General features: G+C 49.8%; 2 protein-coding genes across 4 annotated transcripts; both read right to left on the bottom strand.

Annotated features, from left to right (window-relative positions):
* Positions 1-1524: 1524 nt before the first annotated feature.
* On the bottom strand, positions 1525-8205 carry LOC309877290 (uncharacterized protein; the record flags this gene model as incomplete). The annotated part of the gene is made up of 20 exons (XM_082758555.1): positions 1525-2336; positions 2619-2727; positions 2972-3050; positions 3330-3424; positions 3615-3763; positions 3855-3967; positions 4137-4174; positions 4301-4419; positions 4503-4602; positions 4694-4877; positions 4963-5104; positions 5186-5288; positions 5372-5557; positions 5704-5841; positions 5931-5998; positions 6133-6249; positions 6340-6448; positions 6554-6675; positions 6749-6895; positions 8148-8205. 20 exons carry the CDS (start codon positions 8203-8205, stop codon positions 2263-2265), a joined length of 2250 nt encoding a protein of 749 aa, XP_082614681.1. The 3' UTR covers positions 1525-2262.
* Positions 8206-10672: 2467 nt separating this feature from the next.
* On the bottom strand, positions 10673-23078 carry TMEM209 (transmembrane protein 209). 3 transcript variants are annotated; one of them, XM_082775717.1, is made up of 15 exons: positions 23018-23078; positions 22424-22575; positions 22261-22319; positions 20991-21122; positions 19859-20097; positions 19265-19469; positions 18413-18588; positions 17627-17698; positions 16441-16537; positions 15678-15803; positions 15128-15225; positions 13274-13388; positions 13082-13179; positions 12344-12417; positions 10673-11766 (listed from the first exon to the last, which is right to left on the bottom strand). In XM_082775717.1, exons 2-15 carry the CDS (start codon positions 22570-22572, stop codon positions 11712-11714), a joined length of 1695 nt encoding a protein of 564 aa, XP_082631843.1. In that variant the 5' UTR covers positions 22573-22575; positions 23018-23078; the 3' UTR covers positions 10673-11711. The 3 variants fall into 3 exon arrangements, with proteins under 3 accessions (XP_082631843.1, XP_082631845.1, XP_082631844.1); XM_082775719.1 differs by having other exon boundaries at positions 22436-22575; XM_082775718.1 differs by lacking the exon at positions 23018-23078 and having other exon boundaries at positions 22424-22938.

Here is a 23078-nt window from a genome sequence, read left to right as displayed (position 1 = left end):
TTTTAAAGTGCCCCTTTATTTTTTCAAGAAAAAGAAAACCTAAACCAGCTTTTCCCAATCCCTTCCATCAGCTAAGACAAAGGTTCAGTTCCACGGTTTTTTTTTTTAGCAGATTGCATTTCTGTTGAAATAAACCCTGGCCTTGACTTCACCTCATTAACCCGCCCTGCACCGCCTGCTAGATCCAACACCCATCTTTGGGTGCAGCCACTGGCAGCGTTACCTCATGCCCTGCTGTTAAACCCTTCCAGTTCTTGGCTGTAGATCTGTCCCCACGTCTTACTTGCTGTTTTTTTTTCCAGACCCAGCCCAAGAAAGGTTGGGCAGCACAACTCCAAGACGGGCATTTTGTGCTCTCTGAATGTTTTCTCAGCAAGCTGGCAAGATTTGGCCCTGCTCTCCTGCCCTGTCCTCTTCTGCAGCAAGCTTCTGGGACCCTGGTGGTCAAGGTGGATTTCTCCCCACCTCCAGCTCCCTCTTCTGGCCTGAGCTCCGTGGCTTTCACACCCCAAAACTGGATGCCTGCACTGGATCTCTGTCCTGTATCCTGTGGGTGAGCTGGGGAGGTTTTAATGAACCAGGCTGATGATACAGCTGCTGGTTTTCTCCCTTCCCTCCCTTAAAGGAGGCTTCCCATCATCACAGAGGATGATTCAAACCACCTCTGCTCAAGCTGACTCCTTAAAGTGACTTCAGCTCCAGCTGACTCCTCATCCTCTGTGCTCCAGGGGTCACTGACATGGACCTGAAAGAGGAAAGGGGTCAGCTCCCCCGCTGGAACTAAGGAGAGGAGGTGAGAGCACCCCTGAGGCTGCCTGGGGTGCTCTCAGAGGCTTCCCTCTGCTGCCAGCACCCAGCAGAGGAGCTCAGGGCAATGTGGGGTCTTTGGGGCATCCCCACAGTCACTGCTCACCCAGGGAGACATAGGAGAGACACTCAGATGAGACACAGGAGAACCTACCTGCTGCCATCAGCTTCTGCCCTCCCATCCCACTTCTTTCTGAAGTTTCCCTACTGCCCCATGCTCTTGAGTCCATCTGCTGCCACCAGCAGACTCAATACTCACACAGGAACCCTCCCAGACATCACATTAAGGACAGGATTTCCCAAACTGATGCTGTATTGGGAAAAGGAAGACCTCAAAGCAACATCTCCAGCCACAAACCAGCACACACCCCCCTTTCTGGGCAAGAGGCAGATCCCAGGCTGCTGCCGGTCCTGCTTCAAGCTGTTTCCAACCCAATTTCTCCATCTGCTGCAGGACCTTTGAGCACTGCTCCCCTCCTGCTTCTCGTGCAGGGTACCAACATCCCTGGGGAGCCACAAGGGGCTGAGAAGCACAGGAGCTGCAGTGCCTGCTTGGATGGTGTTTTTTGGGGGGTTTTCCCCCCTTCCAAGCTCTGATAATTAAACAATCTGTCCAAATTACTCACTTTGTACCTCTCACCTCAGCTGCTGGCGTTCCTTCACAGGAGCTGGACCCCATCACGGTGCCACCACCTCTGACCCCACACGGCACCCAGGGGAAGCAGCTCAGCGCCTGGAGTGGCCCTGACCAATTTAAAAACCTCTGAGGAGGGACCTGGGATGGTCACACAGCCCTCAGGACGTCCTGGTGGCTCTTCACCCATCACATGGTGAAGGATCTCCCTGCTCCTCACTGTGACAGCACCGAGCTGCCGTCACCCCAAAAGCTCCACTCACCTCCTTGGTGGGCGCAGAGGTGACCGTGAGCTCATTGAAGGAGAGAGGAGCTTGTTTCTGATTCGTACAAAACTGCTTTAATGACAAAACAGCTGAAAAAGAGCCATTTGGTGTGGTTCTGGTACCATCAAGGAGCCCTGCGTGATCCCCCAGGCCATGGGGAAGCCGGGATGGCCCTGGCCCTAAGGGGGGGGAGGCTCTTCTCAGGCACCTTCTCCCAGTGCAACACATCCCGGGGAGGGGTCCATCCTCGAGACCACCCAGAAATGTCCTTCCAGACCCTCCCCGAGGACAATTCTCCTCCCAGCCACGTAGACAGGAGCCGGGAATGCTTCTGTGAAGTGTTGGGGCCTTCAGGCTCCTCGCTTCAGGAGTTTCAGCAGCGATCCCGTTGCCACCACCTTCCCCACCACTGCAGCCCACATGGGGGAGGAAAAACAGACAGCAGCAGAAGCTTTGGCTTCAAATAACACCTCCAAAATCTGATCCAAGTCCCTGAGATGCCGGAAAATGCCCTGGTGGGCGCTTGCCCAACATGGAGGCCACCAAGTCCAGGCCTCAGCAGCCGCTGGGCGACGGGGCGAAGAAGTACACGGCCAGGAGGATGAAGTAAACCATCACCAGCACCGTGCCTAGGAGACAGAGCAGGATGGGGACGGGGTCACTGCCTGCAGCAGGGAGAGAGCTCGCTTTTAAGGCCTTTTGGGGTGGTTTAAGGCCTCTTTTAAGGCTTTTTAGTGTGTGCCATAAAGGCCTTGAATGGCTTTTTACAAAGTCCTGGTGAAGTCACCGCCACTCCGGGCTTGAAGCAACAAGAGGTGACCCCAAAGGTGACTCTAGAAGCCCCCCACCCCATTGTCACAGGGAAAGTGGGCACACCAAGGCCTGCAGCAGCCTCATAAGCTGGCAGTTACCTTGGAAGTAATCACATTTGCCATCCATGAAGATGTAGTTCATGAGCACCACGCTGAACATGCTGGCGTAGACGTGGAGGTCGCTGAAGACGAGGGTGAAGTTGGTCGGCTGCGAAGCAGAGAAGATTTTTTTTTGGGGTGTTTATTTGGGTTTATGGCCAACCAGCACAACCCCACAGCAGCTCATGTGTCCCTTTGGGTCCCCTCCACAAGTCCCTAAGGCTGGGGACAACATCAGCCGAGGCTGGAGGCATCTGAACCCACTTCCCCTTCACTGGAGGGATGGAGGGGACATTTGCCACGGGGTCCTGTGTCCCCAACCCCACCGGGAGAGGCCACCCGGGGCTACTCACGTAGAAGATGGTGAAGAGCACCAGGATGGGGATCTGGAGCATGCAGACCTGGACGGCGATGCAGTTCCCGATCTCGATGCTGAGAGGACAGAGAGGTTGAAGGAGTTGAGCACCAGGTCTCTGACAGCCCCCGGGAGCTCAGCTTTGGGGTGAGGACAAAGCCACCCCAGGGAACCCACTTGTGGAGAAAAACCTGGTTCTGGCCCCATTCCTTGTGGTTTTAAACCCACTTTGGAGCCCATAATCGCAGGCAGCTGCCCTGCTGGCACCATGGAGCAGGGCAGCCCATCGCTGGCAGTGCTATGGGGCTGGGATGGGGCTTCAGTGGAAGAGGACACCCCAAAATCCACGTGCTCACCTCAAGCTCAGGTTGTTCTGCAGGGCAAACTGGATGCCATTGACAATCTCTGGCAGCTCAGGCACCATGGCCAACACCGTGACACCGATGAAGTACTGCAGGAAAAGAGGGGTCAGTGCATGGTCTGATCCTAATAATACATCTCCCCAGCACATGGAGCATCTCAGCATCTTCTCCCCTAATATCATACACATTTTGGGGCTCATGGCAGGTTCCTGGGCTGGAGGAACCATCTACAATCCTCAGAGCCACCCGAACCAGGCTCGTCACCATCCCCACACTCACTTGGGAGATGGTGGAGTTGGTGAGGATGGGGCTGATGTGCTCCGTGGCCAGGTCGGCACAGGCCGACATGCAGAGGGTGGAGAGCAGGAGGATGACCAGGGCCCGCCAGCGGGACCAGTGAACCACAGCACTGTGGTGGTGACCAGGCACTGGGGGAAGAGAAAAAAATGGGTTGGACACCCTGGAGAGGTTGGACAGCCATCCACGAGGCCGGGCATCGCGTGGTTTGGGGCCACTCACTGTGACAGTCGCTGATGTGGATGTCGTAGATGTGCGAGTGAGTTTTCAGGGTGAAGAAGAGGCCGATGAGGTACGCGGCGGGGAGCAGGAGGGACACGGTGTACACCAGGGGCCTGCGGGATGAGGGTGCTCAGTGCCACCGGGGTCTGGCTCCGAGACCCTGGGGCATCCCTGCACCGGCTGGGGATGTGGTGCGGGATCAAACCCCTCTGGGGTGGCACAGAGGAACCAAGAGATGCCACCCCAACGAGGAGAAACCTGTCCCTCCCCGGCCCTACTCACTGGACGTGGCTGTAGTAGAGGGTGCCGTTGTTCTCCATCTGCAGATGAAGAACATCAGTGAGGACACGGGGCTCGGGACAGCCCCGCTGCCACCTCCTGACCCCAAATCTGGAGCCGGGTGGGCTCAGAGTGTGTCCCCCCCCCACGTTGGTGGCCCTGCTCACCAGGTCAAAGTGACAATTGTGGCAGAGGTAGTGGCCCAGCGGGTTCTGGGTGACGTTGTGGCACTCCCCACACACCAGCTTCCCATACACCTTGGAGAAGAGCGTCGGGGCAAAGACACCTACGAGGACAGAGGGACATGAGGTGGGTGCCCACGCCGGTGGCACCCCACTGAGCCTGGGGACAGCCCTGTCCCCACCTCACCTCCAACGGAGAGGAAGAGCAAAGCCGAGCTGACGCCCGCCGAGCGGCTGTTGAAGCGCTGCTCCTGGTGCCGGATGCCTCCTATCACCATGCACAAACCCTGCGGGATGCAAGAAACAACCCCAAATAAAACAAATCCATCAGCACCCAGCCACCGGGAACAGCAGGAATTGGGTGCTCGGGGGGCTCACCGGGACGAAGAGGACGCAGCCCACCAGTGTCCCCGTCAGTGCCGACTTGACGATCTCGGCGTAGCAGCGGTTGCCCTCGCGCGAGCCCTTGATGAGGGCCGTGATGTAGAAGGTGAGCTCCGTGATGGAGCCGAAGGTGGCGTTGACCACCGCGCCCACCGCGAAGTTGCTCTGGGCCGAGATGCTGAAAAAGGGGGGCAGAAAACATCAGAAGGGCCGTCCCCGTGTCCCCACCTCGCGGGGGATGTCCCCGTGTGTCCCCTCCTCACCTGGCGATGGCCATCCCGATGTAGTAGGAGAGTGGCATGATGGAGAGCAGCGCCAGGGTGAACTTGACGGGAGAGCTCGTCAGGAGGTTGTGGCTGTCCACGTAGCCCAGCACCAGCGTCACCAGCACCAGGGGCAGCAGGTCTGGGGGGTTGCTCGGTCAAGGACCAAGCGCTGGGGTGGGATTTGGGGTCACCCCAAGCACCCCAAGACAGGAAAGGATACTGACAGCGAAGACGTTGATGCCGTCCACGGCGTATTTGTAGTAGTAGGGGTTGACGGCGCGGTAGCAGCACAGGATCACCTCCGCGTCCAGCGGCACCTCCGTCTGCAGAGGGACAAGTCAGTGACACCGCACCAGGCCTCCCTCCCCACCCCAAAAAAATAAAAAACAGCCCTAAAGGCACCCACCATCCTCAGGCGTCGGACGTGCACCCTCTCCGGGGGCAGCAGCAGGACGCGGGCGGCCGTGCGGGCGCTCAGCTTGGCCACGGGGATGAGGAAGACGAGGAGCCAGGCGGCGACACACACCAACCCATGGGCCAACGCCAGTATGGGGTACCCCAAACACAACCACGCCATGGTGCCGGCACGCTGCTGGGACAGGTATTTAGGGTTTGCCACCAAAAAACCCACCCCAGAGCAGCAGAGGCCACCCGTGGGTGCTGTCCCTGCCACAACGGGGACCCTCGGTGTCCCCAAACCCAGGAGGGGGGGGTTATTGGGGCCGACACGGGGCTCACCCAGTATCCTTCGTCATCCCAGCAGCGTGGGCGCCAGCGGCGGGGCATGGGGCCACCGAGCAGGGCTGAGCTCTCCCCCGTGCCGCTCGCCTCTGCGGTGGCCTCGCAGGCACCCAGCACCCGGCGAGATTTAGGGGCCTGGGGGAGATCAGGAAGGGAAGTCAGGGTCCAGTTTGGGGCACCGTGGCCACCCCAATCAGGCCCTAAAATTCGGGGCAGGTCATTACCTCTGTTTTCTGGATCACTTTGCCAAAGGGCCAGAGGAAATACCCGGCCAGGTCCCAGCAGAGCCGCCCTGCGGGGACACAAGGGTCAGGGACACGTCCTCCCCGCAGCCACCCCATGGCACAGGACCCAGAGCTTGGGGGATTTCAGACCCCTGTGGCTCCCCTAAACCCTTCCCAAGGGGGTCCCAAATTTGGGACTCACCATAGGGAGCCCCCACGACGGTGACAAACATCAGAGCGGCCACGAGGACGTAGAGCAGCGAGAGCCACCAGCCGAAGAGCAGCAGGTAGAGGACGTTCCCAAACGTCACCGTGGACCCTACAGGAGGGGGGAAAAATGAGCCAAATGGGGGCAGTTCTCACCCACACCACCTCCTCCATCCCAAATCCGGGCCCCGAAGCCACCCACCTCCGTGGCCACGGATGACGTTGAGGTCGGAGTAGAGCTCCTTGACGATCTCCGAGCGGTCCTCCCACGGCCGCGCCGTCACGTGGCTCTTCCACTTCTTGAAGCCAAACTGCAGAAAGGGATTTTTTGGGATAAGAAAAAAAAAGAAAAAACACCATGCGGCCATACAGGGGCACCCACGGGTGCTCCTCACCCACGGGATGGGCGCCCACACCTTGTAGTTGTTGGAGAGCTTGTTGGCCTCCACCACGTTCTCGGCCGTCAGCGTGGTTTTCACCACGCAGCTCTCGCACACCTCCTCCGAGTGCTGCTGGCAGCAGGGCGGCGAGGACACGGCTGCAGGGGAAAAAGGGGGACATTATGGGGTGCAGGGACATCCCCATAACCCTAAAAGCTGGCACGGTCCTACCTGCGTGGCCACGGGGCCGATGCTGGTGGTAGCCCAGGTCGCCCAGGTCCCCCTGAGCGTTGTTGATGGCGGCGCAGCGGTGGTCGCAGAGGGAGCCCCGGCGCAGGGCGTCCCCGTCAGGACGGGGTTCGGGGGGTTTAGGGACATCTATGGGGGGAGAATATAGGGTCAGAGTCACACCGGGGATGTGTCAAACCATGGGAAGGTTGGGGTGGTGGGATGGAGGTCCCCAAGCCCCATAAAGGGGGGGAAAAGGTATTGTGGGGTGAGGATGGGACCCCAAAAGGGGGTAAGGGGGGATCCCGCAGTGGGGTGAAGCCCCCACAAGGGGATAAGGGGCAATCCCAAAGTAGGGTGAAGATGGGATCCTATGGGGGCTGGTAAGGGGAGATGCTGCAGTGGGGTGGGAATGGGATCCCAATAGGGGGGGAAAGGGGGGATCCCAGAGCAGGGTGAGGACCCCGGAGGAGGAGTAAGGTGGGATCCTGGAGTGGGGTGATGACAGGACCCCCAAAGGAGGCAAAGACCCCAAAAGAGGGTAAGGGGGGGATCCCAGAGTGGGGTGAGGATGTGACCCCACAAGGGGGGTAAGGGATTCTGCAGTGGGGTGAGGACCCCACAGGAGGGGTAAGGGGGAATCCTACAGTGGGGTGAGGATGGGACCCCCTCAAGAGGGTGTAAGGGGGGATCCCAGAGTGGGGTGAAGACCCCACAAGGGTGTAAGGGGAGGATCCTGCACTGGGGTGAGAACGGGACCCCCACAGGGGAGAAAAGGAGGGGGGGGGAAATCCCATAGAGGGGTTAGGATGGGACCCCCACAGGGGGGCAAGGACCCTACAAGAGGGTAAAGGGGGATCCTGCAGCGGGGCAAGGACCCCACAAGGAGGTAAGGGGGGGATCCCGCAGTGGGGTGAGGATAGGATCCTTATGGGGGGGTAAAAGAGGGTCCCAGAGTGGGGTGAAGGCCCTAAAGGGGGGGATTCTGGAATGGGGTGAGGATGGGACACCCACAGGGAGGTAAAGGGGGATCCTGCAATGGGGTGAGGACCCCACAGGAGGAGTAAGGGGGGGGGAATTACAAAGTGCAGTGAGGATGGGACCCCACAGGAGGGGATAAAGGGGGATCCCACAGCGGGACAAGGACCCCATAAGGAGCTAAGGGAAGACCCTGCAGCGGGAAGAGAACAGAACCCCAAAAGAGGAGTGAGAAAGGATCCCGGAGCGGGGCAACGACCCCACAACGGGGAAATCCCAAAGCGGGCTGAGGACGGGACCCCCACAGCGGGCAAAAAGGGGATGATGCTGGAGAGGGGGGGAGAACCCCATAAGGAGGGGGACCCTACAAGAGGGTGAAGACCCCAAAAAAGGGGGGTTTAGGGGGGACCCCAACCCCGCTCACCCAGCGCATCCTGCGTGCAGCAGCGGCGGCGCCGCCCGGGTTCGCTCTCGGTGGCCATGGGGAGGGGGCGGTGGGACCCAAAGGGGGATTTGGGGGGGGTCGCAGCGGTCCCGGAGCCCCCCGCCCGGCCCTATTTAACGGGAGGCGCCGGGCATGCGCCGGGCGCGCCCCCGGGAGCCGCCCCCGGGAGGGGCCGGGGCTGCAGCACCTGTGGTGGGGTGGGGGCGTAATGGGGAGGGGGGCGCAATGGGGAGGGCATGGGGATGGGGTGCGTGGTTTATCGGGGTGTGTGGTTTATTAGGGTGCGTGGTTTATTGGGGGTGCGCAGGGTGCTTGGGGATGGGGTGCGTGGTTTATCGGGGTGTGTGGTTTATTGGGATGCGTGGTTTATCGGGGTGCGCAGGGGATGGGGGTGCGTGGGGATGGGGTGCGCGGTGGATCGGGGTGCACGGGGTGCTTGGGGATGGGGTGCGTGGTTTATTGGGGTGCGCAGGGCACCAGGGTGCATGGGAATGGGGTGCACAATTATTAGGATGCGAAGGGCACAAGGGTGTATGGGAATGAGGCGTGTGGTTTATTGGGGTGCACAGGGCACAAGGGTGCATGGGAATGGGGTGCATGATTATCAGGGTATGCAGAGCACCAGGGTGCATGGGGATGGGGTGCACGATTATTAGGATGCACAGGGCACAAGAGTGTATGGGAATGGGGTGCGCGGTGTATCGGGGTGCACAGGGTGCTTGGGAATGGGGTGTGTGGTTTATGGGGGTGCGCAGGGGATGGGGATGCATGGGAATGGGGTTCATGATGTATTGGGGTGCACAGGGCACCAGGGTGCTTGGGAATGGGGTGCAAAATTATCAGGGTATGAAGAGTACCAGGGCGCATGGGAATGGGGTGCGTGATTTATTGGTGTGCACAGGGGATGGGGGTGCATGGGGATGGGGTCCATGATGCATCAGGATGCACAAGGGTGTGTGGGAATGGGGTCCACAATTATTAGGATGCACAGGGCACAAGAGTGTATGGGAACGGATGTGCAGCTTATTGGGATGCACAGGAGATGGGAGTGCATGGGAATGGGGTTCATGATGTATCGGGGTGCACAGGGCACCAGGGTGCTTGGAAATACAGAGCGTGGTTTATTGGGGTGCACAGGGGTGCGTGGGAAACGGATCCACGATGTATTGGGGTGCACAGGGCACCAGGGTGCATGGGAATGGGGTGCGCGGTTTATTGTGGTGACAGGTGTTAAGGGTGCATGGGAATGGGGTCCATGATGTATTGGGGTGCACAGGGCACAAGGGTCCTTGGGAATGGGGTGCACAATTATTAGGATGCACAGGGCACAAGAGTGCATGGGAATGGGGTCTGTGGTTTATTGGGGTACACAGAGAATGGGGGTGCATGGGAATGGGGTCCATGATGTATTGGGGTGCACAGGGCACAAGAGTACATGGGAATGGGGTGCGTGGTTTACTGGGGTGCACAGGGGTTAGGGGTGCATGGGAATGGGGTCCATGATGTATTGGGGTGCACAGGGCACCAGGGTGCATGGGAACAGGGCCCACGATTATCAGGGTATGCAGAGTAACAGGGTGCATAGGAATGGGGTGTGTGGTTTATTGGGGTGCACGGTGTACTGGGATGGGGATTTTATGGGGTTGGGGGCCATGGTTTATTGGGGTATGTGGCAGATGTGGGGTGCAGGGGGCTGCAGGGTATTGGGCTGCACGGGAAGCAGGGTGCATGGGGTTGGGGATATATTGGGGTGTGCAGGGGATGCAGGTACATGGGGATCTAGGGTACATGGGAATGGGGTGCAAGAATTATTGGGGTGCAGATGTGAGCTGTGGGGTCTCCTGGGGTGCGCAGGGGCCTGAGGTCACAGTGTATTGGGGTACACAGGAGTTGGGATCCACGGGCATCTGGGGTATATAGGGAATGGGGTGCACGATGCATGGGGTACATGGGAACTGGGGTGCACCAGAGTGCTTGTTTTTTTTGGGGTGCATAGGGCTGAGGGCTGCACGGGGACTGAATTAGAGAATTGGGGGTGCACAGGACCCCAGGAGCACGCAGGACCCAGGGGCGCACAGGTTGGGAGGTTTCTGGGGGCAGGCTTTTCTTCCAAAACATCCATTTTTTGGTCAAAAAAATTAAAAATCTGCACAGAAAGAGGTTTTAGCATGTGAGAGTAACTGAGCACTGAGAGCTTGGCTGTTCCTCCTCAGTATCATTTGTGTAAATCCCAATTAATTCAATCAGCGATGCCGAAGCACAGGAAAAACCCCAACAGCTGTTTGATAAGGTGAACCCAATTAATCCAGGAAGCAAACGAGCCAGTTTTTTGGCAGGCACCGGGAAAAATCCGCATCTCCCCGGGGGCCAGAGTCACGAGGAACAGGCAGCTCTCCCCTTTGGCTCACGCCAAAAATCAGCCAAAAAGTGACCATCCCAAATTCCCCTTCCCCTTTCTGTGTGCATGACAAAGGCAGAACAAAGCTTGACACAAAAAGCACGGTACAAAAATATATTTTCATAACAAAACACGGAACGCTTGGCTCCAGTGACAGGCCCATTATTCTCCCTCCTCCACGTACAAATGTTTTTTTTTTGGCATTTACAGGCACACCGGGCTCCGTTGGTCACTGGGACAGAGAGGAGAACGAGGCGACATCCTTGCCTTAAGCCCACAGAAACCATCAGCAGTGAATTTTTATCCCTGTTTGTAAAAATTACAGACTATGTACACTTCTGAAACCCTGCTTTGCCAGAGCCCCGAACAGATTCTCTCCCCTCCTTGTAAAAAAAAAGATTTTTTTTTTCAAATATTCCAAGTGCTCTTCTTTGAAACCAAGGCTAGTGTTTTTCCCCAAAAGGTCCATTCCAAAGCGGGGCTGGATTTATACTATCAGAAAAGCTGATGAGAGGTTAAAAAAATAAATTAAAAAAAATTAAAAAGCCAAGGCAGGGGAATGTCGCGGTTGTTCTTGAGATGCCCACAGTGTCACACAGCTCATAAGACAGTCACATGTGCCTGGCATGCTTGTTTTGCTTATAAAAATAAAAATGTATTTTTAAAAAACACCTTACATACTGAAAGCAGCAGGGTTTTCTCTTTCCTTTACATCTGCAACGCGGAGACAGCTGGCAGGGTTACAACACCCAATTATAGCAGCAGTCAGGGATAAAAATTAATGTTTTTCTTATCAGCCTTAATAATATCAGTGAAAACGGATCTGGCAGGGAATGGTACACACAACACAGACAGCAAACGGCCTTGCAAGATGGACTCGCTCAGGTTAAGAGCTGGAAAGGGAAAACCTGCCTGGAATTCGGATGTAGGAGCATTTCAACAGCAAAACATTTTAAAGAAAACGTTCACAAAACCCGCGGAGGAATTACAAACGCTTCCCCTCTGCCCACAAAGCAGAGCTTAAATTATCTCGTTTCAGAGAATTCTGTGTTCAAGTAACGAAACAATCCTGCTGGGTTTGTCTTGCCAGAGAAGCCAGGATCAGATCATCGCTCTTCTGGCCTGGAATCCCGCCAGAGAAGTTGTTATTCTCCAAAAATCCACAGGACGTTGACTCCCGACAAGCCAAGATTTACACGCCTGCAGAAACAAAGTTATGACAACAAAACGCGAGTAAATAAAAGCGCCTGTTTAAACCAAACATTCGTTACAGGAAAAAAAAAAAAGCTGCCACTTCCACAGCTCTGCCTTTCACCCCCAGGTGCTGCGCCCTGCCCTGCAGCAAGCAGAGCACTTCCAGAACAAAGAGCTCTGAACAGAGGGCAAGTCAGGACGCTGCTTTTATTCCCCTCCTGGCTTTCAGTGTATGCTTCAAACAGAACTTGCTGTGCCAAAAACAAGAGGTTATGGCACGATGGTTGTGTTTGTCCCTGGTTTATAAACAGCAGAGCGCCTCAGGCCAGAAAGCAGCAGTCTGGCTGCTGGGCAAGGCTACAGCTCCCTGGCACGGATTCAACTCCATTTTCCAGCAGCACGAGACCAAGAAAAGCACAAAACCTTCCCCACCGTGGTTCTCACACAAATAAACTGTACCTAATTTTATTTAAAAGCTGTTATTTCGAGTGAGACGATTTTAATATCATTAATATCGTAGCAATTTCAGTTCAAAGGCACTTCAAACAGGACACCTGGCACGAGGACAGCGCCGGGTACTCACCCGAGCATCCCGGATTCTTTTGTCTTGATGATGTACAGAAACATCAGCAAGGTGTGGAACATGTTGTTCCTGCCCTGGGTAAACAGAAAGAGAAAAGGGATGAGAAAGCAAGTCACTGCTGAGGAACCCCACCAATATTTCAGGGAAGAAGCAGCTACGATATGGACATCACAAAGTGGCATCACAGCGTGTGGTGTCAGGCTTTTGGCCTTAATACTTTATTTCTTTTCACTAGGCAAATCTCAGGAAAAAAAATAAAACGTTTTTTGGCTGGAGTGTTATCCCCAAACACTCAGAAAGCAGAGATCCAGCTACAACCAGGGCTCAATATAAAAATCAACATTTGTACAATTTCACTACGTTGACTTTGAAGCTGAAAGCTTTCCCCCCAGAATTCCTACAGACAAGCACCAGGCGGTGATGATGAGGCACTTCACAGATTACATGGCTTTTTTTTTCTGATGATTTACTCTAAAGTAAAAACTAAAATAAAGTAAAACAACTAGAAGCTACTGCCTAGTTACTTATAAACCTTAAAATAGCTATTACAGGTATTATTTAGTAGCAGACTTAGTACTAGGTAGCAGTCTAGGACCAAGTTAACATTTGCTTTCTGCACTGAAAATGCAAACAGTCAGTGTGTGGCTAGTTCCTAAAAACATCTCAAATCAAAGGAAAAAAAAAAAAAAGCCCATCTGCTGATCCTTTTCTGACAGCAGAACACCACGACCACCGTACCTTGGGCAGGTTGTAGACGTGGCGCTGGTAGATCAGCTCGTAGTGGGGCGGGTTGATGCTGCTTTGGTAGATGCAAAACACGTTTTCATTTGAAGTGTCTGTGAATGAAAAATTTAAGAGAAAATGGGGATTTCAAGGGTGCTGTCATGGTCCGAGCAGCAAGTTTAGGGAGCGCTCTGCGAATGCCAGTACCTGGTTTATCCGGAGTCTGAATGAAGTGCTGGGAAGTGAAGGTTTTGCCATCGGGATATTTGGGGTGCGGGGGCAGCCTGGAGTCAAGGTAAGTGCAGAACACGTGCATAATGATCTGGGTAAACACAAACAGATAGCATTTAGTGTCCTGAAAGAGACAAAGTGCTACCATACCTCGCCTTTCTTTCCCTTATCTCGGGCACTTGATAGTCTCTGGTTGCAACACTGAGTTAACCCCACTGTTTAGGACCATTTTAGCACCATTCCAGTGGTCCAGGCCTCCTGCTGGGGTGAAGACAAGCTCGTTTTTTTTTTCTAATAAATGAGACAGTGTCAGGCACGAGGTGATGAGCTGATGCTGGATGTCAGGAGCTCAACTCACACACACGTAACTTTATCCTGGTGTCTCACAGAATTTGGCAAAGTCACAAATCTTATTAGCATATTTGGGCCACAAACTACAAGCCATCTGCTTCAGAGATGGGTTTTCTCCTAGCTGCAAGGCTTTGGCTTAGAAGGGCAGATGCAATTAAACTGCAGGTTTGCAAACACTACCCCTTATCCAGCAAATTTTGCCTTTTTCCTCCAAGCAGGCAAAACAAAAATAATTGGAGAAACCCGAGATGCCCACGAGCCTTACTAACTATGCCAAGATTTTGGAATAAAGTCCTAGGACGAATATCTTAGTACAGTGAGAACGCTTCACGTTCTGCATATTTTAACCCAATTCTCAACGTTTTACGTGGGCAATATGACCAAATTGCTCTATAATCTGATACTTTCTGTGTTATCTGTAGCATGACTTTTTTTTAGAGGCTTATTATACTGTCCAACACTACCTATCCTACCTGGTTTTGAGAAAAGATTGAATTTGAGGGTGTGATAACTCTGTCTTGGGATCTTTAAACACTTCCAAGCCGTTCAGCTTGCTCTTAAGAGTTGCTCTGCAGCCAGTCACAATCAAATATTTAATCATCTTCACAATTAGAAAAGTAAATTCTATTTCAAGGCTGATTTTGTCCAAGTTTGGCTTCCAGAAGCCGAATTTCATATCTTTGTCAGCAAGTTGCAAAGTTCTGACATTCAGATTTCCCATTTTATATTCTCCCAAGTAACTGAATATCCATACACAGTGGGGGAAAAAGAAAATCACTAACTCTACTTTCAAATACAGAGTTTAACTGAAGACTCACACTGCAAGGCCTGTTTTCTACTTCCTGGATTGTTCTGTGGTTTTTATTATTTTTAATTAATTTCTCAGTTGACTTTTCAAGTCATTGTTTAATGACTCAGGTGGTGTTATTCTGACCTTCCAGATTAATGGGATAAGCACCGCTACAAGTCTGAAGTAAAATATGCAGCATCTTCAAATTTCTCCAAAAACACTGAATCAAAGAGCAGATATGCCACCCAATCTCCATTTTTCCCTGTCCATTGCAGTAAATAAAGTGAGAACAAGGCGAAAGCTTCTCCTTGCATTAGAAATTACTAGATTTAGTTAAGGCACAAAGTTTGCTTTTTGTTTTCACATATGGAAGAGAACTGCCCCAGCAAGACCCCAACCCTCACGCTGCTCCCCAGAGTTATCTCAGGCTCTTTCAGATGAGTTTAAGTAAGAGGCTGGCCTAAGACTAAGATACTCAATTGCATTTTTGTAACAAACACGACATCTAATCCCGTTTGTATCATTCCCCATGTAATCTCACTGATTACAATGGGATTATCTGTGTAGTGATGCAAACAGGATTTTTACCAAGTTCCTCAAAAGACTTACTGGCCACCACCTCCAAAACTGATGCTGACAGCAACCCACTTTAAGCACTTTAAGCAATTTTTAAGTCTTCAAAAACTTACAGCAGAGTCAGTGGGCAGGTCAGTGTCCCACTTACGGCCTTTGAAATCCCCTCCCCTGTTCCATCGGAAGGAGCTCATGCATCCGCCCTGAGAAAGCTCTGAAAGCAACAGGATTTATTCAGTTACTGGGGGCAGAAAGTGTATGAGAACGGTATTCTGTGCTAGTTTCAGGGCCTTCAAGCATATTTACAGTATACAAAATAGGAAAAAAACAATTAATGAAATGCTTGTAAAGATATAAAAGTAGGGGGAGCAAATTTACAATTTTTTTTGTAATTAACAAAAGGATTAAATCCAGCACTTGACAACCCCAGCACGCAGGAGGAACACAAGACAAAGCTTTTAAAAACATTAAAAACAGCTACATCCAAGTCCTGCATCGTGATATTGCTATAAAAATAGAAGGTTGTGAAGACGGCTCTCCCACTTCAAAGCAGCTCTCATCCCCGTGGCGCTTCGGTTGAGATGTTCAGCCATCAGCATCCCACACCAGCAGCGCCTGGCTGCAGTAACTGAAGCCTTTCACCGTTAGCACAGCGACACCACGCACCTTTGATCCTTTCCACCAGGTATTCCTGGTTGGGTGTGAGATCCAGGTACTGCACGATAGCGTTCAGGGTTGGAATGAGCGGAGCTTTGACGAGCGCTGCCTGCTTCAGGCTGCTGATGCTGGCTTCTGCAACACAAAAAGAGCCAGCACCCATCAGCAGCCCCCCTTTACAGGCCTCGACACAAAGAGCTGTCCTTTCTGGCCCACTATTAAGCCCTAGAAATGCTTAAGGTGTGACACAGCACCCCAAACACTCCATATTCAAGGGCAGTCAAGTAGTGGAATTCAGAATTGTTCAGAATTGAAATGTTCAGAATCAAATGAAAAAGAGCTCTAGCTTATCAGAATTTTACCCGACCAGTTTTTTTCAGGAAGCTCATTTTAAGGAAGAGTTTGCAAAAGCACGTAGTGCTGGAAACAGAGTTTACAGCACGTCTATCCTCGAAATGTTTTCTGACAGTTTAATGCACAATAATGGATGATAATTTGATCCTGTAATTCCTGAGGAGTGAGTTTGGGGGAGAAAAAGAGTTTATGAATTTTATACAAGACAAAAATCACCAAGCCTTTATCAGTATTTCCAGAAGTCCTATGAAGAACCTTTCCAGCTTAATGAAATTAATGATGTGAAACAAAGCCCATACCAACACACAATGGAAATGGAACAATAAACTCCAGCAGACTGAATTTAAATGGCTCCCATTTGATGCCCCAGCTACAGAGCGTCCCCTCCAGGAACCCCAAAGCTCCTGTTGCACCCTACCTCCGATCTGCAGCTCCGGACACCCCATTCTTCTCAGCTGAGTGCTCACAGACTCGATCTCTTGGACGAGCGGCACGAGAATTGTTTCATTGATCCACTAGGAAAGAAAAACGAAAAGTCAAAAGCTCAGAAGCAACAAGAATACCTAAAAAAAACACCCTCAGCTTACCCCCTAGTCCTTGTTACAATCACAGAAATGGTTACTGACAGGGACACTGAAGCCAGTGAAGGAGCACAGCAAATAAATCAGAATGCCAACTTAGGCTGAACTTCAAGGACTAATACCTTCTGCAAGGCCAGAAAAATCAGTGTAAAGGAGTTAGGAAAACAAATCTCTAGCAAGTCCTAGATAAAGCTTTTCTGAACAATGAGGAAAGGGGTATTACGGAGCGCAGCCCTTTATCCATAAAGATAATTTGTACTGAGATGGGTCAGCTCCCTCCCAGGTCGGTTTCAGGAAAACAAGGAGCTGATAAGCACCCCACGTGGTGTTTGTACATGATGGGATTTGGAAAGTGAAGCAAGCTGGCCCTACTTTTGTGAAAAGATGCTCAGGAATCTAGTAAGGATCTCAGACAAGTCTTTATTTTCCACCCATCTCACTACTTTTTTTTTTTTTTAATAAGCAAAACCACATACTTTATAGATATTAATGACTATAGGGGGATTCAGGGTTCGATTTACTAATTACATGGCCATCGTGTGCAATTAAATCTCTGCTATAGCAGGTCCTAGTGATAAGATCAAGATTTTGAGCTTTTATTTTTATTACATTGCTCAGGATCGTCAGAAAAAGTCAACTTTTGGGTTGGAATTTTCCATGCTTTGAGCCCAGAAGAACATGTTTGAAGCGCTGCAGAAACATTAACTCAGCCCTCTGAGTTACTGAAAGGAAAAACAAATCTTGTCCTATCTAAGATGCTTTTGCTCGTCATTCAAAGGAGGCTGAACTTTACAACTGCATGATTTTCAGGACACAAAGCACCTGGGGCAGGTCGCAAACACATCTCAGTACTCCCCTCTTACAATCACGCTGTCTTTATCTCCTTGCACAAGCCCACCCCAGCCCCCAAACAGAGGGTGGGATTCCTCCCGCCACCCTAGGCACACAGGGGAGGTGGAGGCACTCTTCCACTCCTCTCTGCTTGTTTCTAAAAGCCACACAGTCCTCAGGGACAGGACTTACATTTCTAAACTTAGCGGTCCAGGAATCCATGTGATCCAGCAGCTGTCGATTCATTGTCACCCGGGCCCAAACCTATTGAAAAAGCATTAATTATATGGTAAAAACAAAGGAGTTTCTAGGGGCTAAAATAATTTCTGATACTAACTACACCACATGATTCAAATCATGTGTTCCCAAATTTGTATACAACTGCTGGCTGCATCATGACTTCTACAGCAGCTTCAATACTACACTCCTGCTCTTTATTTGTGGAACAAAAGCCTTGCAGGAGTCCAAAATCATTTTTAAGTTCTCAGTTCTGCTAAGCTAACGTTGGTCTAAAATGTAGGATAGATTTGAAAGGTATTCGAATCGGGAAGCTGCATTAGGTTTAGGTACAAAATAATTAAAAAAAATGATCAAATTTAATTGAAGATATAAATGATATTTCTTCAAATCACATTTCTTTGAGATGTTAAGTGTGAAAGAGAATATTTTAAATCCTTCAGATATACAGAACACACACAAATATACAGATCCACATCAGGTCAATTTTTACATCACAAATACATTTTATCCAGAGCACTCCTTGCTTTCCAAGGGAGAAATCATTTTTCAATGACCACTCGGAATTTGAAATGTCCCTTTATGGTGACATGGAACTTCCAAGCTGTATGACGCTGGGTTAAGTGCTACAGGATTTCTCCCTCTCCAACTTTTCCGATACAGCTCAAATCCGAACTGCTGGATGAAGCTGTTTATTTTAGACCCATTTCTTTCTCTTGGCTACCTCGCTGCTGAATTTACCTCTTCTGCAGCCTGTTTCGAGCTCAGATCAGCCTCATCTTTGTGCGCTGATGGAGCCTGGGACCTGCAGGCCAGCTGATACTGGAACTTCCTCAGAATCTGCGCGTAGTCTCCCATAGAGCGGCTGTAGTTCCAAAAAGTTGGGCTGCTGGAAGGAGAGCTGGAATCTGAACTTCCTGAAACGAACCATGCACGTACAATTATGGCCAAGTAACTCTGGAAGCAACAGCACAGGCACTAGGTCAGCGCAGCAAGGCTTTGATTAGAGACAGACTTGAATTACCCTGAACACACACACACACACTGAAACCAGTTTGCCTAAACACTGATTTCATTCTTTATCACAATAAGTTTTGTCCCTATCCAAGACAAGAACTGCCTGCAGGTGATTCACTCTTTATCTAGAACTCCTTCTCCCCACCATATACCCCTCATCAAGGGGATTAAAGCATTTTGTCATGGTGCTCCACAGCCAACACGCTCGGACATAATCCATCAGCACACACTTCAACGAAGCCCACTCCTCAACTCAGCAGCCCTTATCCCATACAAAGGATTTTAGATCCCATACAACGTGATAAAAGGAGTTTGGAGGAAACTTTCCGAAGCTCCTAAACCATAGGGATGTGTAGAAATTAAGGCATTCTACCTCATATCTTAATTATTCAGTAGAAGACTAAACTTTTCAACCTTTACCAGGTTCACAGGTGAAACCTCATGTGTTGGGTTTAATTTCTAGTGCTTTCTGCTGGAATCCTTTGCAAATTTCTTTATCTGCAAAAGCACCTCTTGCATCCCAGTGACACCTCCTCACCACCAAGCTTTTCAGATCAAATAATTCTGCTTATTTACCCAGTTGAACTCGGTGCTGTTTCTCTTCTTCACTTCGAAGGAAGGTGTCCAGCGACTTGAGGTCTGTCATGTAGTCTTCTTTGCCAGTAGGAGAATTATACAGGATGGGCGAGGAGCGGTACCGAGACCTCAGCCCTCCGCTTTCCATCGGTCCAATACTTGCAGGGTACGGCGAGCCACTAGGAGATGGGCTGAAGCTGGAAACCTTTGGCAAAGAAAAGCAAACAGTTGTGTCTACAGGACAGAATTCCACTCTGATTTGTAAGCTACATTAATATAAAAGACTCTTGGTCAGTTGTGTTGTGTTTTGTTTTTTTTTAGCTGATTTTGTCCAGTTTTGTTTTGTTTTTTTTTTTTTAGCTGCTTTGTATTTACATTGTAATTTCTTATTTTTGCTTTGTCCTGAAACAAACCAGCTACTCTAAAATAAAGTGAAACCGGGGAAAGAGGACACGAATCCTGATACGACAATTTTACATCCACCTTACAAACGAAGCAAACACACGTATGCACAACTCTGCTACCTGCTCTTCACCTCCCATGGCACAACACGAGGACACGACGAGCAAATCCAGCCTTTGCCTTGCTCCTTACCTTGCTGTAGCTGCTGCTTGGCGAATAGGTGACGTTACTGCTGTAGGAAGCGCTGTTGTTGGACAGAGCCTGCAGCTGAGGGCTGTACCCTGCCATACAACCCGTAGCAAACTTCGGGCTGGCACTTGGGGAGCGGGACGGGCTGTAACTCAGCACGCTCTGCCCCTGGATTGGAGGAGAAGGCGTTGAAGAAGGGACTTTCTTTGCCGCCAGCTCGCGGGGTGGAGTTGTCTGTACCACTGCAAAAGGAAAAACAGGATTACCGGTGTGAACGCAGCTGCCCCAAACTTTCCTCCTCCCTGTAAATGCACACACACAATGCTATTGTAGGGCAATTTAATAAAGGTGCTAGAAAGAACATTAGAAAGATCTGAACCCCATAAAACTCTGTCATCAAGCCACTGACAGAAGAAAAGGAAAGGCCCAAAACTATAGGATTTATACTGTGCTGTGGTCACAGGTCTCAATTTTACATTTCAGTTAATGCTACCAGGCACCGTGGATAAGTTATTTCATCAGCTCCTCTACCTGCATACTTTACCCATCTTTAGTGTATGGAATGTCTTAAAATATCTGCGCAAATAACCCTTGAACTGTGGTGATACAGCACTACTCCTATCCTCATACCTTTCTGCAGGGCCACACCACTGAATTAGCATTCTGCTCCTGCTGTATTTGCCTTGCCACCTTCTGCTGTACTTCAGAAACTTGCTGTGATGTTCACCAGCTTTCCGACTGACTGCTCTCTAGGCCGTCATTTTCAGATTTCACGCCAACACCTCTGTCCCTCTACTTTGGTTGATGTCATATTACTAGGATATTGACATTAAATATAAACCTGCACTCTCTGTCTTGCTCCCAGGCCCATATACAGGTTACAAATTCCTTGTCCAGCCTCAAAATACTTGATTTTTTTTTTTTTGCAGTCCTTCAGCAGCCCGCTATCCTGCCCTTTATTACGTGTGTTTCCCCTCCAGTTCTCACAAACACTCAAGTTACCACCTGATCTTCTGAGTTTGAATAAGCTGAAGGTAATTCAGCTTCCTGCTCGTGTCAGATGGGGTAGTTCAGAACCCTTCACTACAGAATTGGGCACTAAAAAAAGGCAGCCAGAGACACTGATCACACCCACCTGCATTCTGCAGCCCCAGCAGGGTCTGCTGTCCGGGGCTCATCACCAAGCTCGTTGGTGCCACCGTGTACTTGAAGTACCTCCAGAAATCAAATAAGGCGTTCAGGCTGAACAGAGAGGCAAGTGCGAGTTCTAGAAAATAAAAAAAAAAAAAACAAAAAACAACACAGAAGCTTTTATGATACTGGGTAGTTTGTGCATGGGGAATTATACAAGTATATACCCTGGAAACAAAACAAAACAAAACAAAACAACAGAAATATGCTCGTTAAAAACATGTCATTATCAGTGCTTCAGGTAAGTACCAGCTTGGGCAAGGATGTAAGATTTCTTCACCTTCTTACACATGAAATACAAATTTCTCTTCCTATATTGACATTAATTTATATTGCTAAAGATTTTTTTTTTAATGGAAGATGATTTCCCTAAAGGACATAAACTATTGCAATAGTTTGACGCTTTCTCAAATATCTTCTGACAAATCACCTGTCACTCATCTCGTGATTTTTCTCTCCCTCTTGCTCTTTTTCATCCTCTGGTTGTATTTGATACATCTAGCTTAGATTCTACTCACTTGAAACAAACTTTAACTTTTTTTTTTAAAAAAAAACTTTTTTAATTTTTTTTTTAAATAAAAATTTTAATAAATTAAAAACTTTTTTTTAATTATTGGGAAACACCACGTATACCTACAAGGTAACACAGCAGTAAAATCTGCAGGGTTATTCAAGGCCTTTAACATTAGACATGTTAATCAGACTTAAGGGACCAAATGAGCTTTTCGTCCCGTTTCAAGATGTAACTAAGAAAACTGTTACCACTCTTTACTTGTCACTAAAAAAATGACAGAACGCCAAAAGTTTCATGGAAGAAAAACGTTTGAGTTTAAAGAAAAGAGAAAGAAAAGAAGAGAGAGAGAGGAAAGAAGAGAAAGAAAAAAAAATGCTGGCTTAAAAATAACATCTCTGTCAAGAAAACTGACAGCAGAAAAGAGAAAAAAGAGAAAAGAGAAAAAAAGAGAAAAGAGAAAAAAAGAGAAAAGAGAAAAAAAGAGAAAAGAGAAAAAAAGAGAAAAGAGAAAAAAAGAGAAAAGAGAAAAAAAGAGAAAAGAGAAAAAAAGAGAAAAGAGAAAAAAAGAGAAAAGAGAAAAAAAGAGAAAAGAGAAAAAAAGAGAAAAGAGAAAAAAAGAGAAAAGAGAAAAAAAGAGAAAAGAGAAAAAAAGAGAAAAGAGAGAACCCTAAAAATTAATTTAAATGCTGCAGCAACTCACCAATATACCACAGTGGCCAGTAGGTTATGTTGTAATAGGAGCTTATGAGTTTTCCAGTCCTGAAAAGAAAACCAATTAAGTTACTTTTTAGCAGCAATTGGGTCCGAGGAAGTATTTAGGGAAGGACAAAGCAGGATGCTTTGGTGGTTTGTAGCAGATATACCAATCAACACACATCTCAGTGTATATCATGCCTGCAACAGACACGTTAAGGAGTCCCCAGGCCAAGACCACCTTCCGGGCCTCAGTCTCCTTCCTCATCTTGATGGTCCTGTCAATGAGGGAAGCTGCTGGACTCTGTTCCGCCGTCATTATCTGTAAAACACAGAGGAACAACAGAATTTGTCAGTTTTTATACAGTCAGATCTTTAGTCAATACAGAATTAAGGAAAAATGAGTAACCCGAAACAAACTATGTCACTTGGCTTTACCTTTAGACCTTGAGTCATTTAATATGAATATAAAAAAGGGCTCAAATTCTGTATTTTCTGTATTTTTTATGTTTTCTGGCCATAAAGCAGCCTCCTGTCAGCCAGTACATCTCAACACTCCCTCCAAAACTTACTACCTTTACGGCCAAAACACCTCATCACGTGAAAGAAGTAACAGCAGGGACATTTTCTGCCAGTCCTGCCACCAAAGTTTGCCATTCCAGCCTGGCACTCGCCTAAAAACTCGTTACGTCGTTCTTCATTAAACAGGAACACGAATGATTTGGGTTTGGGGACAAATATTTCAACTGAAGGGTGCTTCCTACCAAAAATCACGTTCCTGCTGCTTACTGGTAGGGCTCAGAGGCGACGCAGGACCACGACTAC

The sequence above is a fragment of the Aythya marila genome (assembly GCF_965140915.1).
Source record: "Aythya marila genome assembly, chromosome: 1".
Lineage (NCBI taxonomy): Eukaryota > Metazoa > Chordata > Aves > Anseriformes > Anatidae > Aythya > Aythya marila.
Note: the sequence above shows the minus strand (reverse complement) of the source record. Positions and strands in the feature narration are given on the sequence as shown.

Bases quoted from the DNA above. Each gene is read 5' to 3' on its own strand.
- TMEM209 (XM_082775717.1), bottom strand. From the start codon at position 22,572: ATGACGGCGGAACAGAGTCCAGCAGCTTCCCTCATTGACAGGACCATC. The intron at 16,538-17,626 runs GTAAGTCCTGTC...TTTCTTTCCTAG, and splicing joins GGACCGCTAAGTTTAGAAAT to TGGATCAATGAAACAATTCT. The intron at 15,804-16,440 runs GTAGGGTGCAAC...TTTGTGTTGCAG, and splicing joins TCCGGAGCTGCAGATCGGAG to AAGCCAGCATCAGCAGCCTG.